This window comes from Lipotes vexillifer, unplaced genomic scaffold (genome assembly GCF_000442215.2).
Source record: "Lipotes vexillifer unplaced genomic scaffold, Lipotes_vexillifer_v1.1 scaffold278, whole genome shotgun sequence".
Lineage (NCBI taxonomy): Eukaryota > Metazoa > Chordata > Mammalia > Artiodactyla > Lipotidae > Lipotes > Lipotes vexillifer.
In genome coordinates this window covers 633,633-651,156 of record NW_006769677.1, presented here as the reverse complement: position 1 = coordinate 651,156, position 17,524 = coordinate 633,633, and the positions used below count along the sequence as shown (strand labels likewise).

At 37.1% G+C, this 17,524-nt stretch overlaps 1 protein-coding gene across 1 annotated transcript in view; it reads left to right on the top strand.

Moving 5' to 3' along the window:
- MTA3 (metastasis associated 1 family member 3) overlaps positions 1-17,524 on the top strand; it is a gene marked incomplete at its 5' end in the record, with an annotated part of 147,925 nt that overhangs the window by 62,906 nt on the left and 67,495 nt on the right. The window contains 2 exons of the mRNA XM_007445792.1: positions 4,237-4,300; positions 5,322-5,439. Of these exons, the coding sequence (XP_007445854.1) occupies positions 4,237-4,300; positions 5,322-5,439 (182 nt within the window). The remainder of the gene's footprint in view (positions 1-4,236; positions 4,301-5,321; positions 5,440-17,524) is intronic.

Below are 17,524 nucleotides of genomic sequence, written 5' to 3'. Positions count from 1 at the left end.
CCCCCCCCCGCCCCGCCCCGCCCGCCCATGTGGGGGAAACCTCTTCTAATCAGTTGAAGATCTGAAAAGAGCAAAAAGGTAGAGGAAGGGAGAATTCTCTCTCTGTGTGACTGACTAAGCTGGGACCTTGTTCTCCTGCCCTCGGACTGGGATTTACAGCATCAGCACTCCTGGTTCTCAGGCCTTTGGACTTGGACCAGAACTACACATTTTGTTTACCCATTCATCAGCTGATGGAAATTTGGGTTGTTTCCACTTCTTGGCTGTTATGAATAATGCTGCTGTGAACATCCGTGCACAGGTTTTTGTGTGGGTGTATGTTTTCTTTGCTGGTATTACGCTTAGGAGGGGAATTGCCGGGTCAGAGGGCAACTCTGTTTAACATTTTGAGGAATGGCCAAACTGCTTTCGGAAGTGACTACACAGTTTTATATCATTACCAGCAAAGTATTAGGGTTCCAGTTTCTCCACATCCACGTCAACACTTGTTATTGTCTGTGTTTTTCATTGTAGGCATCCTTGTGGTTTTCTTTGAAGTGTATCTCACTGTGGTTTTGAGTTTGCGTTTTCCTAGTGGCTGAGAATGTTGAGTGTCTTCCCCCCCGCCACACTGGCAAATAGTTTGTTTTTGCATATGTTAAAAATTGAAATATAGTTGACATACAACATTATGTTAGTTTCAGGTGTACTAAATAGTTATTTGACATTTGCATACATTATGAAATGATCACAATAAGTCTAGTAATCATCTGTCCCCATACAAATTATTACAATTAGGTTCATTGCTTGAGGTTCAGGGTAAAACAATTGGGTTATCTATATTCAGAATTTGATAATAGTTCCTTTAGTTTGCTGTTAGCTTAAAATTTATCATGCTTTTTCCTGTGAGCCAAGATTTGTTCAGCATAAAGGAAGCCAACACTTTAAATCTCTTCTTAAACTACTTTTATCAACAACTCTTGGCGTGGTGGTACATGTGTTAATTACATATTCATATTTACTTCATAAAATAATTCTGACTGAACCTCTTACTTTGTTAGCTGTTAATATATGTACATGAAAATTTAAGTCACATTTTCATTTTTAATGGGGGAAAAGGTACAATATACTACATTAAAGAAAAATTAAGAACTAAAATTACCTATTATCCTTTCCTCTTTGCATAAAATCTACATTTCCAAAAATAATTTATATTTTAGATTGGTTGGGGTATCTATCCTTCTACTGGTTTTGTAATCATGTTGTGCCTCTAAAACAGTATAATCAGTGTTTCCTTATCTCCTGATAGAAATATGAAAATAATGGTATAGTGATTAAATTCTTTTGTCATTTCAGACAGTATGGAGGCAACCTTATGCTATATTGGTTTTTTTTGTTTGTTTTTTTGCGGTATGCGGGCCTCTCACTGTTGTGGCCTCTCCCGTTGTGGAGCGCAGGCTCAGTGGCCATGGCTCACGGGCCCAGCCGCTCCGCGGCATGTGGGATCTTCCCGGACCCGGGGCACAAACCTGTGTCCCCTGCATCGGCAGGTGGACTCTCAACCACTGCGCCACCAGGGAAGCCCTATGCTATATTCTTTTTATGAATTTTCAGTGTCTGTTATGCTATAAAATTCAAGTGATATCTATTAGAATAACATTTACAGCATCTGCTCCTCTCCATTAAAAAAAAAAACAAACCTGACTTTAGAGAACTTAAAAAAATATTTTTTCTAGGTGATTAAGTATTAAATGTTAGAAATACTGCTTTGTCAGCAGTTATTGAGGCAAGAGAAGTAAATGAAACTATTTTTGGAAATCCCATTTGTTGCTTAAGCACTCTTGCATGTATGAGCATGTATTCACAGGTCATAAGAGGTTCTTCTATGGCAGCTGTAGATGCGGTAACAGCAACAGAGCAATTTCCCTGCTCATAATTCTGTCCTTTGTAAGAGCTTGTCATGTAATTGTTGACTTTACATATGCATTGAAGTAATAATGTTAATTTTTCTGCTTCAGTAATATGCATGAATAAAATATATTAGAAAAGCAGAAAACCTTTAAAGCTCCTGGTAATCGAATTAGAGATTTGACTATGGAAATACCACATGCTCACAGAGAAATCTTTATTTTTTTAAAAAATAAATTTATTTATTTATTTTTGGCTGCATTGGGTCTTCTTTGCTGCAAGCGGGCTTTCTCTAGTTGCGGTGAGCCGGGGCTACTCTTCGTTGTGGTGCACGATCTTCTCATTGCGGTGGCTTCTCTTGTTGCGGAGCACGGGCTCTAGGCGCACGGGCTCAGTAGTTGTGGCTCGCAGGCTCAGTAGTTGTGGTGCACGGGCTTAGCTGCTCTGCAGCCTGTGGGATCTTCCTGGACCAAGGCTCGAACCCATGTCCCCTGCATTGGCAGGTGGATTCTTAACCACGGCGCCACCAGGGAAGTCCCTGAGAGAAATCTTTTGAAGTGATAACAACCTAAGATGATTAACAGAGAGAGATGTTTTGATGAGAGTAAATCTTTTTTTAGATTTAAGGAATATACAGTTACAAAATGTTTAGTAAACTATGATTTTTTTTTTTTAGTAAACTATAATTTTTTACTTATGTGTTAATACTTTACTTTTGCAAAAGTTTTGCTTTTGGTAATTTTTTCCTTTGAATTGTATTTCACTCTGATAATCTAACAACAAGCTTCCTATTTAATGTATATTTGATGCATTTGTTTTTGCAGGTTATTTCATGGGGAGCAAGTAGTGACTTTTGTTTAGAAAATCAAATGACATTATGACATTTAAAAAATATTTTGTGAGCCCTGACCAATATCTGTAACTTAAATAGTCTATCAGAATTCTCCTGTCAAATTTGTAGCTATATTGAAGTTTTCAAGCTGGGAGGATAATTTTAAAAGTGGTAGTAAATACAACTACCTGAATAACCCTGATTTTTCTCAGGTCTAGATAAGCCTTTTTTACCTCTTTTTAAAAAAATTCATTCATTCATTCATTCATTCATACATACATACATACATCTTTATTGGAGTATACTTGCTTTACAATGTTGTGTTAGTTTCTGCTTTATAACAAAGTGAATCAGTTATACATATACATATATCCCCATATCTCCTCCCTCTTGCGTGTCCCTCCCACCCTCCCTATCCCACCCCTCTAGGTGGTCACAAAGCACCGAGCTGATCTCCCTGTGCTATGCAGCTGCTTCCCACTAGCTATCTGTTTTACATTTGGTAGTGTATATATGTCCATGCCACTCTCTCACTTCGTCCCAGCTTACCCTTCCGCCTCCCCATGTCCTCAAGTCCATTCTCTACATCTGTGTCTTTATTCCTGTCCTTCCCCTAGGTTCTTCAGAACTTTTTTTGTTTTTTTTAGATTTCATATATATGTGTTAGCATACGGTATTTGTTTTTCTGTCTCTGACTTACTTCACTCTGTATGACTCTCTAGGTCCATCCACCTCACTACAAATAACTCAATTTCGTTTCTTTTTATGGCTGAGTAATATTCCATTGTATATAGGTGCCACATCTTTATCCATTCATCTGTTGATGGACACTTAGCTTGCTTCCATGTCCTGTAAGCCTTTTTTAAAATAGACATTTCTTTTCCAAGCACACACCCAGCTATTATCAAAGATAAATGCCATGAGACTTCAAGGTCCATGAAGCTTATTTGCCCCTTGCTCTATAGGAGTTTCTTGTATTTAAATTTTAACTAGTCTCTAGAACAGTTTCAATAAAGGTAAGTTACTTAATCCTGATGTGAATGTATATTATTTTAGGTTCTCATATGCAGTGTCTACTTTAAAAATTTGAAGGTTATTTCAGGCACTGGTTTGCATGGTGTTGTCTTTGAAAATCCCTTGTATAAAATTACCTCATATTAACTCTTTACAGATTCAGAAACTAGCTCTTAGTCTGAATATTGCATTGTACTCTTCTTTTTTTTCTTGAAAAATTAGGAAATACCTATAAAGTGTTTTATGTTTCAAGGATTTACTGCCTAACATTGTTCCTTCCCCAGATTAGCCTCTCAGTAAATGTCTACAAACACAGCCTTATTTTTTAGGTTACACAAAACCAAGATGGTAGAGAGTCCAAGTATATACACATATAGATTTTCCTAAAAGCCATCTAGTTTCTTAATACCACCTTTACATTTTGAATATTCCTAACTTTGTATATATCATCACTGTGAGGGTGAGGTGGCCTTTATTTATTCATTTTTCTCCTCTTTCAACAGGGGGAAATGCAGTGTTGCCCTTCTGAATGAGACAGAGTCTGTATTGTCATATCTTGATAAAGAGGTAATTCACAATTATACTTGTTTTTGGTTTTCCCTCTATTTCATAAGAAGCCCATACTTTTGCATTATTTCTTCTTCTAACAAATTATTGCACAATGATAGCAGTATTATGGTAAAAGTATAATGACTGGACTGCATTCAGTTAATTTTATTTTTCTGGTTAACTGAGAGAAAAGTTGGCAAAAACTCCCATGTCTGTCTGTCTCTTTTGCTTGGTAATGAAAAGCTTGTAAACTATAGCACATGATTTAGTTGGTAGTGGAAGAACTATTTTTGGCTTTATGAAATAAATGACTTCAGTATACTTGGTCCTCCTCCCTTTTTTCTCTTTTTAAATAAATAGCATTTCTTTTAGACTGTTTGCAGATGAGATTTTACCATTGGTGGTCTGCTTTCTTTCCTGGAATCCTAATAAACTTTGTCAACTAAAAATATTTTTTTCTGTAAACTTCAAGAAACATTTTAAACATTTTTAACAAGTTGAATTAGAGCAAGCACTTCATTGAAGGGAGGAAATTCTTGTAAGCAAGGCTATTCCACATTTTGCAGTTTTATGTGATTTTTATCATTTGTGGGGAAAATATTTTACTATTGATAATGTTTCAGCATTTAACCTTTATAATTACATAGTGTTTGTTTTCCCAAAATCTTTATTACACATAGGTTTTTTTTTTTTTTACAGAATTAAAGGGACTTTTTTTTCTTTTTTTTTTGTTTGTTTGCGGTACGCGGGCCTCTCACTGTTGTGGCCTCTCACGTTGCGGAGCACAGGCTCCAGACGCACAGGCTCAGCGGCCATGGCTCACGGGCGCAGCCGCTCCGCGGCATGTGGGATCTTCCCAGATCGGGGCACGAACCCGTGTCCCCTGCATCGGCAGGCGGACTCTCAACCACTGCGCCACCAGGGAAGCCCTACTCTGGAGTTTTATGGTTTCATTATTGTGACATTGGATTTATTGCTTTATAAAAAGTAGAAGGAATTATGTTTACCTAGCTATTTTCTGTCATTTTTTTTTTTCCAGGATACTTTTTTCTACTCATTGGTCTATGATCCCTCAGTGAAAACACTGTTAGCTGACAAAGGTGAAATCAGAGTGGGACCTAGATATCAAGCAGACATTCCAGAAATGCTCTTAGAAGGTATGTTTTCCTTTGGGTTGCAAATCCTGTGAAAACAAATGTACCTTGAAACTCAAATATTTTCCTCATATGGAAGAAACAACTTTTAGGCTAAAGTTTAAAAGTAACGGGCTCTTCCAACTTTAGAAATACAACAGACAGCAATGAAAAATAATTTAATCGATCAGTTATTCATTTTTTATTTCACACTTTCATGAGTTTTCTGCCTGTGTTTTTCTTTTAAATACAACTTTAAGAATGTTAGTGTTGTTGAACTTGTGTTTCAATGTGACACGCTCATGCCTTCAGATCCTGAGTGCCTACATGCCATCTATCTATGGTAGCCTTGCAATCTAGTGAACATTTACATTTTGGTGGGGATTTTGGCTGATCTGTGTAGTTTCTATACCAGAGAGATTCAGAGCTTTGCATTTTAAAAACAGATCTTCCTAGCAAGACTTTTCTTTCTTCTGTCATAATTACATACTTAAAACCTTTATTTTCTGATTTCAAAAGTAAAACATTCTTACCACTAAAAAATAAAACAAAGAAACGTGTAATATAGAAAATGAACACCACCCCCTTACCTTCTTTCCAAACCCATATTTAATTACTAATATTGTTCAGGGTATTTTTTTTTTTTTTGGTACAGGCTCTGGCTCGTAACCCATTCAGGAGTGGTCTTTGTGGGATGGCAAGTTGCACATTGCTCTGCAGTTGCTTCTTTCAGTTAATAGTGTATCTTTAGCATCTTTCCTGATGAGTAGAGTGGCTTTATTCTTTTCAGTGACTGTAGAGTTCTTAAGTCTGCATGGATATGCCACAATTTATTTCCTTTACCAGTACCCGATTGACAGACTTTTAGGTGTTTACATTTTTTGATATTACAAATGATGCTTCTAGAAAAGTTTTACATATACTTATGCTGTGTAAATATTTTTCAAGCATAGCTCCCTGGAAGATATTGAAAATGCTTCTTTGCCCTTCAAAAAGGCTGTTAATTTTCGTATGAGTGAACCAAATGCTTCCACCAATAGATTATTAAAGAACCGCCCTTGTCCATTTTGTGATATTATTGTCTTGGCTTTTCATTTTTTTTGTTGTTGCTTTTTTTTTTTCTTTAATTTTTTTTTTTTTTTTTTTTTTTTTTCCTGTACGCGGGCCTCTCACTGCTGTGGCCTCTCCCACCGCGGAGCACAGGCTCCGGACACGCAGGCTCAGCAGCCATGGCTCATGGGCCCAGCCGCTCCACGGCATGTGGGATCTTCCCGGACCGGGGCACGAACCCGTGTCCCCTGCATCGGCAGGCGGACTCTCAACCACTGCGCCACCAGGGAAGCCCTCTTTAATTTTTAAAAGTTACTTATGCTTTCCGTTACTGCTCTTCTGTAAATTTCTTGTGTATTTTCTATTTGGTTATTTATATGTATTGACAAGAGTATTTTGCATATTAAAGGTAAACAAATATAAAAGTATTTGCCCTGTGCCTGCCTCCTCACTTTAAAAATGTTAATGATTTTAAATTTGTTTTATTTATTTTTGTTATACAGAAATTGAGAATTTTTGTCACACAGAAGTTTAGAATTTATCCCTTAAGGTTTATATAATTAGCATTCTTTACCTTGCCTTACCTATAGGAAATATATGCAGAAAAGTTAAATCAACTCAGGATAGAGTTGTGTTGTCATTGTCAGTGGTGGGTAGGTGAGGTGGCTGCGAATAATAACAGGTTGCAGACTTCTGCATTTTCATGAATTCAGTACAAGGAAAGGTCAGTCAGTAATGACTAAGCTTTGAGAACAGAATGCCACGTCTGCACTCATCTGTGTTTAGAAGTTTTTTTTTGAAGAAATTGTAAGTAGTGACTCAGTTTATTATAGGCTGAGAGATTGCATTTATTAGCGTTCTGTTCTGTACAAACCATCTTTTCTTCCAGAAATAATTTGGATGTTTTATAGTCCTTAATGTTTGATCTTAGACTTTTATCACTACGTGTAAGTGTTCACTAAATATTTATTGTTTTATTTTTAAAAACACTTGATTTTTAAGTTTTACAAATAGTGCTGCATTGTTTTCTTTATATAATGCATAATTTTGTACTCTGGATATAACTGGAAAATATGTTCCCAGAAATGAAATTGCTAAGTCATAAGGCATGTGTTTCTGAAATTTTATACAAAATGGTAATTGTCCTCCAAGTAATTATTTACAGATATTTTTTTTTCCTTGTTTTAATTAAGGTATAATTTATATGTAGTACATTTCACCCTCTTTTGTGACAGTTCTTTGAGTTTGGGGCAAATGTATACACTCTTAGTGAGATAGTTCAGCAAGTCCATCTATGCACAGGCCAAAAGCCAGGAGTGACCCTGGTGCTCATGTGTGCTTGTCGCCTGACCCAAGTTCTACATCCCCTAAGCAGCCCTTTGTTACTCCTCCCTGAACTTTGATCTCCCCTTGTCAAATTCTGCAGACTGTGTCGTTCATGTAATCTTGTGTGCTATTTTTATTATTTGACTTTTAAAATTTTGGACTGCCTGAGCTGTTGATTGTGTGGTCCTCTCTCTCTTTTTCATAAGAAAAAAATTTATATATATATATATATATATATTTTTTTTTTATTGAAGTATAGTTGATTTACAATGTGTTTTTTTGATTTTTTTGATTTTTAAATTTATATATATATTTTATTGAAGTATTTTAATTAATTAATTAATTTATTTATTTATTTATTTTTTTTTTGCGGTACGCGGGCCTCTCACTGTTGTGGCCTCTCCCGTTGCGGAGCACAGGCTCCGGACGCGCAGGCTCCTGCTAGGGACATTCTTGTGTTTGTGTTTTGGTGGGCACATACCCATTTAGCAAATACCTAGGAGTAGAATTGCTGAGTCATAGGCTAGGCTCTATTTAGCTTTAACAGAAATGACCAGTTTTCCAAAATGGTTGAAAAATTTACACATTCAATAGTAATGTAACAAAGTTCCAGTTGCTCCACATTCTCACCAACATATAGCAATGCCTATATTTTTAATTTTGACTACTCTGATAGGGGTGCTTCACTGTGGACTTAACGTTTAGTTCCTTGATTATTAATAATGTTGATTACTTTATACTAGTTGAGTACTGTCTTTGATGAAATGTATGTTCAAGTCTTATCCCCACTTTTTTTTTTTTTTTTTTTTTTTTTTTTTGCGGTCCGGGGCCCTCTCACTGTCGTGGCCTCTCCCGCGTTCGGAGCCTGGCTCAGCAGCCGTGGCTCACGGGCCCAGCTGCTCCGCAGCATGTGGGATCCTCCCGGACCGGGGCACGAACCCACGTCCGCTGCATCGGCAGGCGGACTCTCAACCACTGCGCCACCAGGGAAGCCCTAATTTATTTTTTAATTTTAATTAATTTATTTTTATTTTGGGTGCGCCGTGGCTTGCACGGTCTCAGTTCCCTGACCAGGGATTGAACCCGGGCCGTGGCAGTGAAAGCTCCAAATCCTAACCACTAGACCACCGGGGAACTCCCTAATTTTTTTTTTTATGTTTGGTTCTTTCTTGAGCACTGACATAAGCCTAGGTGTATAGAAAGCCTAGAAAATTTTGTGTATTGCTCATGTAAAGATAAATGCTGAACCAAGTAATAAAGTTGGGATATTTCAAGTTAACGGTGGGCATAAAAATCAGATCATGGAATCTCATGAGTTCCCACTTACCTGCAAAACTTTTACATACGATATTGCCCCTGGAAAGCATAAAGCTGGTTAGAGTTAGTAATTTGGAAAGCATATCTACCTAGCTTAGAATTAAAAGAATTATTTTAGGAAACGAAATCATATATAAAGTGCAATAATTTATTCTACAGTCCTTCTCAATAAGGATTTGAATTCTTGAGGGTAAGAACCTTGAGGTTCTTCTTCCAGGTAAAAGGAAAGATTCTTAACAGCTTGTGGCATTCGGGCAGTTACACCAGTTGTGACGAAATATTCGTTAATATAATAGATCTTATAATTCATTAAGAAGTATTAATTGCCTTTAACATTGCGTTTCTCTTAGTAGTCTTCCGGGTGGGTGGTTCACAAACTTTATTTAGGCAATAGAACCCTTTCTTAGTACGCAGTATGACCTTAAATAAGAAAGTCAGGTTGTTGTGGGTGAGTGGAGGAGAAGGCCCTGTTGAGTCTCTTGAGGTGCCTTTACTGAACCTTAGGATTCAGAGAATCAACTGGAAGGCCACTGTGCCCGTTAGAATCCTCTCTCTTCGTTGCACAGTCAGAACCCCCAATCCTTGCAGTTAGAAGCGCTTATGATGAAGTCCCCTTTGTAACATAGTATAACGAAGGGGCTCCACTGTTTTCCCTTTGCCTTTTCCCATTTTTTAAATCTTAAAATTTATTTTATTGCAAGCAGTATGAATTGTGGTAGAAAATGTAATTATATTGGAAACAAAAAGTAGTATTCCCTCAGGTCATCCCTTCTAACCCACTATTAACTACTGTTATTAATTTAACATGTTCTCCCAGACTGTTTGTTATATAAATATGTATAGAGATCCATGAAATTATGTTCTGTAGTATTCCATCGTGTGATAGATCCAAGTTTATTTTATCTAGTTCTTATGTGTTTAATGGTCGGGCAAGTTTCCCCTCCGTTGTTCTTTAAAATTTCTTGGTTGTGGCAGGGTTCTCATGTCGATGAGATTTTTTTTTCTTACTGTCAAAGTTTATCATCAATTTGGCAATTTCTTCCTTTCCAGATTTCATTAGGATTCTGATTGAAATTGTATTAATATTAAGATTACTTTGGGAGGTGATTGATTATTTTATAATATTGGGTCTGCTTCTGAGGTTTCTGTTCTATTCCCCTGGTCTGTCTGTCTGTTCATGCTCTAGTAACCCACGTTTTAATTATAGAGGCTTTGTAGTATGTGTTAATATCTGGTGAGGTTAGTTCCCCTCTTATTTTTCCAAGCTTGACTAACACCAGAAAAAAAAAAAATCTTCCTTCCTGTTTTTATTGGGGATGCAGTTAATTTTTAAGTTAATTTAGACAGACATATTGATGATTTTGAAACATTCTATCCAGGCACAAGGGATTCTTTGTCTTTGTTCAAGGCTACTTTTGGGTCTTGTGGAAGTTTTTTGTTTGTTTTGTTTTAATACATATTTTATATATTTCTTGCTAAGTTTATTTTATTTATTTTTTTCTGGCTGCTTTGGGTCTTAGTTGCCGTGTGCGGTCTTTCTCTAGTTGCGACGAGCAAGGACTACTCTTTGTTGTGGTGCGTGGGCTTCTCATTGTGGTGGCTTCTCTTGTTGCAGAGCACAGGCTCTAGGTGCGCGGGCTTTAGTAGTTGCAGCACGTGGGCTCAGTAGTTGTGGCACGCGGGCTCTAGAACGCAGGCTCAGTAGTTGTGCTACATGGGCTTAGTTGCTCCGCAGCATATGGGATCCTTCCAGGATCATACCCGTGTCCCCTGCACTGGCGGGCGGATTCTTAACCACTGCACCACCAGGGAAGTCCCAAGTTTATAACTTGTTAGCTTTATTTATACGTGTTCATCTTTAACAATGAGAAACTTTGTATTTTTCAACATAAATGAAAGTCCCTTTGGGCTCTTATTTCAACTTAAAGCATTTAGCATATCCAAAATGTTTTTTTCACTTGTAATCAGGAAACCAACTAGATGCAAGATTTAAAGAACCCTCTTCTTCAAATTAGTATATTTTCTGGGAGGAAGGAGTAGGGTGGCAGATAGGTACTCCAGCAGTTAAACCACACTTGAAAAACACAGACACTGCCATCATAGAAACTTTCATACACAGCCAGTACCTGTTTGCAGGGGAATTAAATCGTAGAAGACATCATATTCAAGAACAGATATTTAGGACTTGATGCAGTCTGTGCTTACTAACCCTTTTGATACTCTTGAGTGGGTACGTTTAGACCAGTACCCACTCCAATTTGCATTGGCATGGGATGTAGAACTTGAATTAATATCCTGAGTAGGTGGAAGCATCAGCTCCGTGCCAGAATATATTACAGGCTTGCTTTCTTTGTGAATGTGTCCTGATGAATTTAAGACATTGTTGTGGCATTTGTCTTGCTGGTGAATATTTCTTTTTTGTGGCTTTAGAATTTTAAAATTCATTTATGGCTACCCATCATCTAGCAAACTCTTGAGATCTGGAAAGATCAGTATGTAGCTTGCAAGTGAAGGTGAAGGTTTGTTTTTTAGATTTTAAATCTTTATTGAGTTTGAATAACTACCTAGAGAATTTTCCATAGAAAAAAGATGTCATATGTAGTAAGTTTTGAATTATTATTTAGCTGTATTGTAAAATTGGAATTTTAAGAAATTATTTACATATTAAACTTTGTAACTGTTAAAAGTATTATAACATTAAATTATTAAACAAGGGGGCTTCCCTGGTGGCGCAGTGGTTGAGAGTCCGCCTGCCGATGCAGGGGACACGGGTTCGTGCCCCAGTCTGGGAGGATACCACATGCCGCGGAGCGGCTGGGCCCGTGAACCATGGCCGCTGGGCCTGCGCGTCCAGAGGCTGTGCTCCACGACGGGAGAGGCCACAGCAGTGAGAGGCCCGCGTACCGCAAAAAAGAAAAAATTATTAAACAAAAATGACTTTGGATTCACAGTTTTGGGTGAAATCTGGCTGTACTATGTTTTAGCTGAGTTACCTTGGGAAATTATTTAACCTCTCCAAGTTCCCATTTCTTCCTCTTTAAAAAGTGAGTAATAATGTATGTGCATACATCATAGTGTTGTGATGATCAAATGAAGTAATTCTTGTAAAGCGTTTATTTTTTATTTTTTTAATTTATTTTATTTTTATTTATTTATTTTTGGCTGCGTTGGGTCTTCGTTGCTACACGCGGGCTTTCTCTAGTTGCGGCGAGCGGGGCCTACTCTTCATTGCAGTGTGCATGCTTCTCATTGCGGTGGCTTCTCTTGTTGTGGAGCACAGGCTCTAGGCACGTGGCAGGCTTCAGTAGTTGTGGCACGCAGGCTCAGTAGTTGTGGCTCGCGGGCTTAGTTGCTTGGTGGCATGTGGGATCTTCCCAGACCAGGGATTGAACCTGTGTCCGCTGCGTTGGTAGGGGGATTCTTAACCACTGTGCCACCAGAGAAGTCCTTGTAAAGCATTTAGCACAGCACCTGCTGCTCAGTGTTCACTATTACAGTTGCTTCTCCCCGGCCACCAACTGTCTACTGCTCCTAATTAAGTAACTCTTGTCTGTATTTGAGAATTTAGGGTGTGTCTCTCTTTGAAAGTTAAAGAATTAAATTGAATAGTCTCTTATGCTAAAATGCATGCCTTTTAAACTTGAATTAGCTCATATACAGTCAATAGAAAAATGTCAGTATAGTGTGGAAATTGTCAGTTCATCTGAGGCTTTTCTAAGCAGTTATTCTCACAGATGAAGAGTGTTTAAGAAAAAAAAAATAACAGTATATGGCGCATCTTAGAGTTACAGATGAAGGAATGAAAAATATCTTCCCCAGTGTTTATAAAATCCTATACCCTAGATTTTACTTTTAATTTTGTTGAAACTGTACACAATGACCTACATCTCCGTGGAGGAAGCATAAGTCCAGGGTTTAAGAAGATAAAGGATTGACTGACCTTTGTGCTTGGTGCAAATGTCAGTGGAGATTTAACTGTGTTGGTATTTTTGTTATGATTGTTACTTTTTTCTTTTTTTAAAGTGCTTTGGTTCTTAGGTTTTAAAATTTTTGTCCTGTTTTTCCGTAGACACTATTATTTTCAAGTGTGTAATTTTTGCAGAATGTGTTTTCTGCAACGTGGTAGATGTTAATCAACTTAAAAACACCAGACCATAACAAGTAAGTGTAAGCAGATATCGGTTGCAACCATGTGAGAACAGTAGTTCGTAACCCAGGGCAGTTTTGTCTTCCATGGGACGTTAGACTATGTCTATAGACATTTTTGGTTGTCACACCTCGGGGGAGGGGGAGGTGCTACTGGCTTCTAGTGGGTAGAGATCAGGACTGCTGCTGAGCATAGTACAATGCACAGGACAGCCCCCATGACAAGGAGTTGTTGGCCCAAAGTGTCAACAGTGCACACTGTGTACAGAGGAACCCTACTGTAAAGGGTTTTGGGGACATAGTAAGCACTAAATAAATGTTAGTTAATATTTACATAGTTATAGTAATATTTAAATTTTCAAATATGAATTATATTACCTGGTCTATTTCTGTGGTTTTGATTCTGTTTATTTTTGTTCCAATACCACATTGTTTGATTACTGTTGCTATATATTATAATCCCACCCAGTTTAGAGGATCCTCTTATATTATTCTTTTAATAATGATAATATTCTTTGATTTATAGAGATTAATATTTGAATGATTTTGTGGGCTTTCAGAACTAAATTTTGTTAAATTTAACTTTAGGTACTTGTACAAAAATGACAGCCTTAAGATTTTAAAATCTTCTTTATTTAAGTCATCTTATGTTCTCTGAAAGTTTTGTAATTTCTTTATATAAACATACTTCCAATTTTGTTTCTTAGTATTTTATATTTTTGTTGCCATAATATATATGATTTTTTTTTTTTACATTTTTGTTTTCATTCTCTTTGGAATGCCATTGGGTTTTATATATTCATTTTTTATTGTGCCTTTCTTGTAATTTATTTTTAAAATCTGTTTTTATTGAGATATAATTGCCATATAACACTGTGTATGTTTAATTTGTTGATTTGATTACATTTAGGTATTGCAGGTTGGTTACCACCATAGCATTAGCTATCTATCGTGTCATAATTATCACTTCTTTTTTGTGGTGGGAACAAAGATCTAGTCTCTTATCAACTTTGAAGTTTATAATAACAGTATTGTCTGTAATCACTGTGCTGTGCATTAGATCTCCAGAACTTACTTACCTAGCGGTTGGAACAACCCTTAAACAACCTCTCCCCATTCCCCTCCACCCCACCCCCTTTCCAGCCCCTGGTAACCACCATTCTACTCTGTTTTAATGAGTTTGGCTTTTTAAGATTCCACATAAAGTGATATCATACAGTATTTGTTTCTAGTAACCTATTATTCCTTTGATGCATCACTTAAAACATTGCCCAGAACTTTCAGAACATTAATAAAAATGGTGATAAATGGCAGCCTTCTGTGTTTCTGAATTAAATATAATATACTCTGATGGTTGTTACAGAGAAAATGAATTCTATTTAGAACAAAGCATATTTCTAGTTGTCCAACAAAGTGTCTGTAGGATGACAGCTCCATCCAGCCCTAGTTCTTCAGGCTTTGAACAATGGTCTGTGCTCTTTGAGGGTATACTGAAGAAGTACTTCGCCATTATTTTCTAGAAGTCTTAAAATATAGCTGACGGATTAGGGCTGACGCATGTAAAATCACTGTTGAATCTACATTTCTCCAAAATTACGAAGAGGAACGTATGAAGCAAAAAATTGGATGCTGTATATAATCGTGTAAGTAGTTGGTAAATACATTTGGTAGGAATTCACAGAGGGAGAGAGCTTCATGGGCTGGAGTGGAACTAGAGCAGATTGTAATTGCCCAGATTATCATAAATGGAGGAGGAAAGTGAGATTATTGCAGTGACTGGAACGAACATGACCAGAGCATAAAATTCTTCTTGCTTCAGTCTCTGGCTCATACCACATTTCCCAAGACCATTCTACAGATTGCTGATAGCTTAGTTGAGGATTTCATTATACAGATTCTAGAGCTTCTTAAAAGTTTTTCCCTTGTGAAAAAGTGATTAAACTGATATAAATGTAATTATATGATATGATGAATCCAAAATGGGGAATTCCCTAGAGTGACTGTTCGACTAGAACATTCTGTATTCTTTTTATGTTCTAGTTATTTTTGTTCTCATCCCATGGTATTGTATGTTTTAGTTGTTAGTAGAAATGCATTCAGGAGTGTTTTATTATTGTTTATAACAAATTTATTTAGCATTCTTATACTGAATTATCTTTCCTCTGTATGCTGCAGAATGTATGGATAGGATTGAAGTTTATCAATTTAACTGACTTAAATTTGAAAAGTAAATATCAGTTTTACCCTTACATTCTAGAATATATAATAGAAGGGGCTTAATACTGAATAGCATCATCATTTCATCTTGTATTATTTAAAAATGCAGATAATTATTATTATATTTCTTACTTTTCTATTTTACTATTTACTATTTTACTATTTATCCTACTTAACGCTTTCTCCTTTTGAGCCTCAATACCTGCTTGCTCCCATTCTAGGAGGGAACACATTAATAAGCCTATAGCCTGGATTCATCAGTCACCAAGGGGTGTTCAGCCTCCTAGTATATCAGTCAGTGCAAGACTCTCTGCCTGATATTATAGATGCAGTGATCAAAATCAAAACATAGCCCAAACCAGAGATACTGGGGAGTATAATTGTGTCATTTTCCTTTCAAAAGTTTCATGCAGTTTACAAACGTTTGGGTTTGTAAATGGTTTTTAAAAATGAACCAATTGAATCTTTTTTTACCATCTTTATTGGAGTATAATTGCTCTACAATGGTGTGTTAGTTTCTGCTGTATAACAGAGTGAATCAGCTATACATATACATGTATCCCCATATCTCCTCCCTCTTGGGTCTCCCTCCCATCCTCCCTATCCCACCCCTCTAGGTGGTCACATGCATTGTAAGCAAAAACAATGAAAAACGAAATCCTTTTAAACACTTGATATGTCTTTGGACTAGTACTCACTCTGGTCTGCTTGTGCTTCTTTATGTTGGGGGTGGCAATTGACTTTTTCGTTACCTACCTGTCTTTGAACAAGGAGCAGGATGGGCAGGCCCCCTACCTGACAGCAGTGGCTGACTTAGGAGACTGCAGATGGGGTGGCCGATTCTGCCCTCCCGCTTTCTCCTTTTGAGCCTCAATACCTGCTTGCTCCCATTCTAGGAGGGAACACATTAATAAGCCTATAGCCTGGATTCATCAGTCACCAAGGGGTGTTCAGCCTCCTAGTATATCAGTCAGTGCAAGACTCTCTGCCTGATATTATAGATGCAGTGATCAAAATCAAAACATAGCCCAAACCAGTTCCTAGCCTGATAGGAAATTCATAGCTGTAAATTGGAATCCAATCAACTCCCAAGTCTGTTTTCCATTACCATCTTTTATTCTAACATTGAGTCTTGCCTGATGGTTATATCTCCTCTTGAGACGTTCCTAAAACAAAGCATCCTGTATTATCCTCAGTCTTTTCCTCAACCTCTTGATTGTTTCCTTCTTTCTGTTAATGCCAACACTATCTATGTAGTTCTCAAGACTGGAAACCTACCCATTATACCAGTCTGTCACTGTCATTTCTAAATATTCTCTCTTAGCTCTTTATTGTCACTGTCAATACCATGTCTCCCTGTCTGTATCATGTATCTCTGTAGAGCAAATTATTCCATTGCTAAGTGTTGGTTGTGAAATTTGTTTCTGGGTTTGTCACTCTACTGCTAAAAAGGCAAGGGCTTCTTATTACCTCCAAATAAAAATCTATTCAGAAAATCTGTGCAGAATCTTCAGTAATATTTTCATAACCCACTTCTTTTAGCTATCTCATCTCATTCCCCTTGATGTACTCCTGACAAAATTATCTACTTTTCTACCACATCTTAAAGCCCCATGACTTTGTTCACATTCTCATTTCTTTTTTAAAAAATTTTAATCAATTCTTTTATTATTTACAACAGTCTTTTGATAATTTCTGCCAAATTTGTTCTGATATATTCTTTTTTTTTTACATCTTTATTGGAGTATAATTGCTTTACAGTGGTGTGTTAGTTTCTGCTTTATAACAAAGTGAATCAGTTACACATATAAATATGTCCCAATATCTCTTCCCTCTTGCGTCTCTCTCCCTCCCACCCTCCTTATCCCACCCCTCTAGGTGGTCACAAAAAAATATGGAACGCTTCACGAATTTGCGTGTTGTCATCCTTGCGCAGGGGCCATGCTAATCTTCTCTGTATCGTTCCAGTTTTAGTATATGTGCTGCCAAAGCGAGCACCATTCTCATTTCTTACTTTAAGTTCTCTCCCCCTGCCAGTGCATTCGTACCCTTC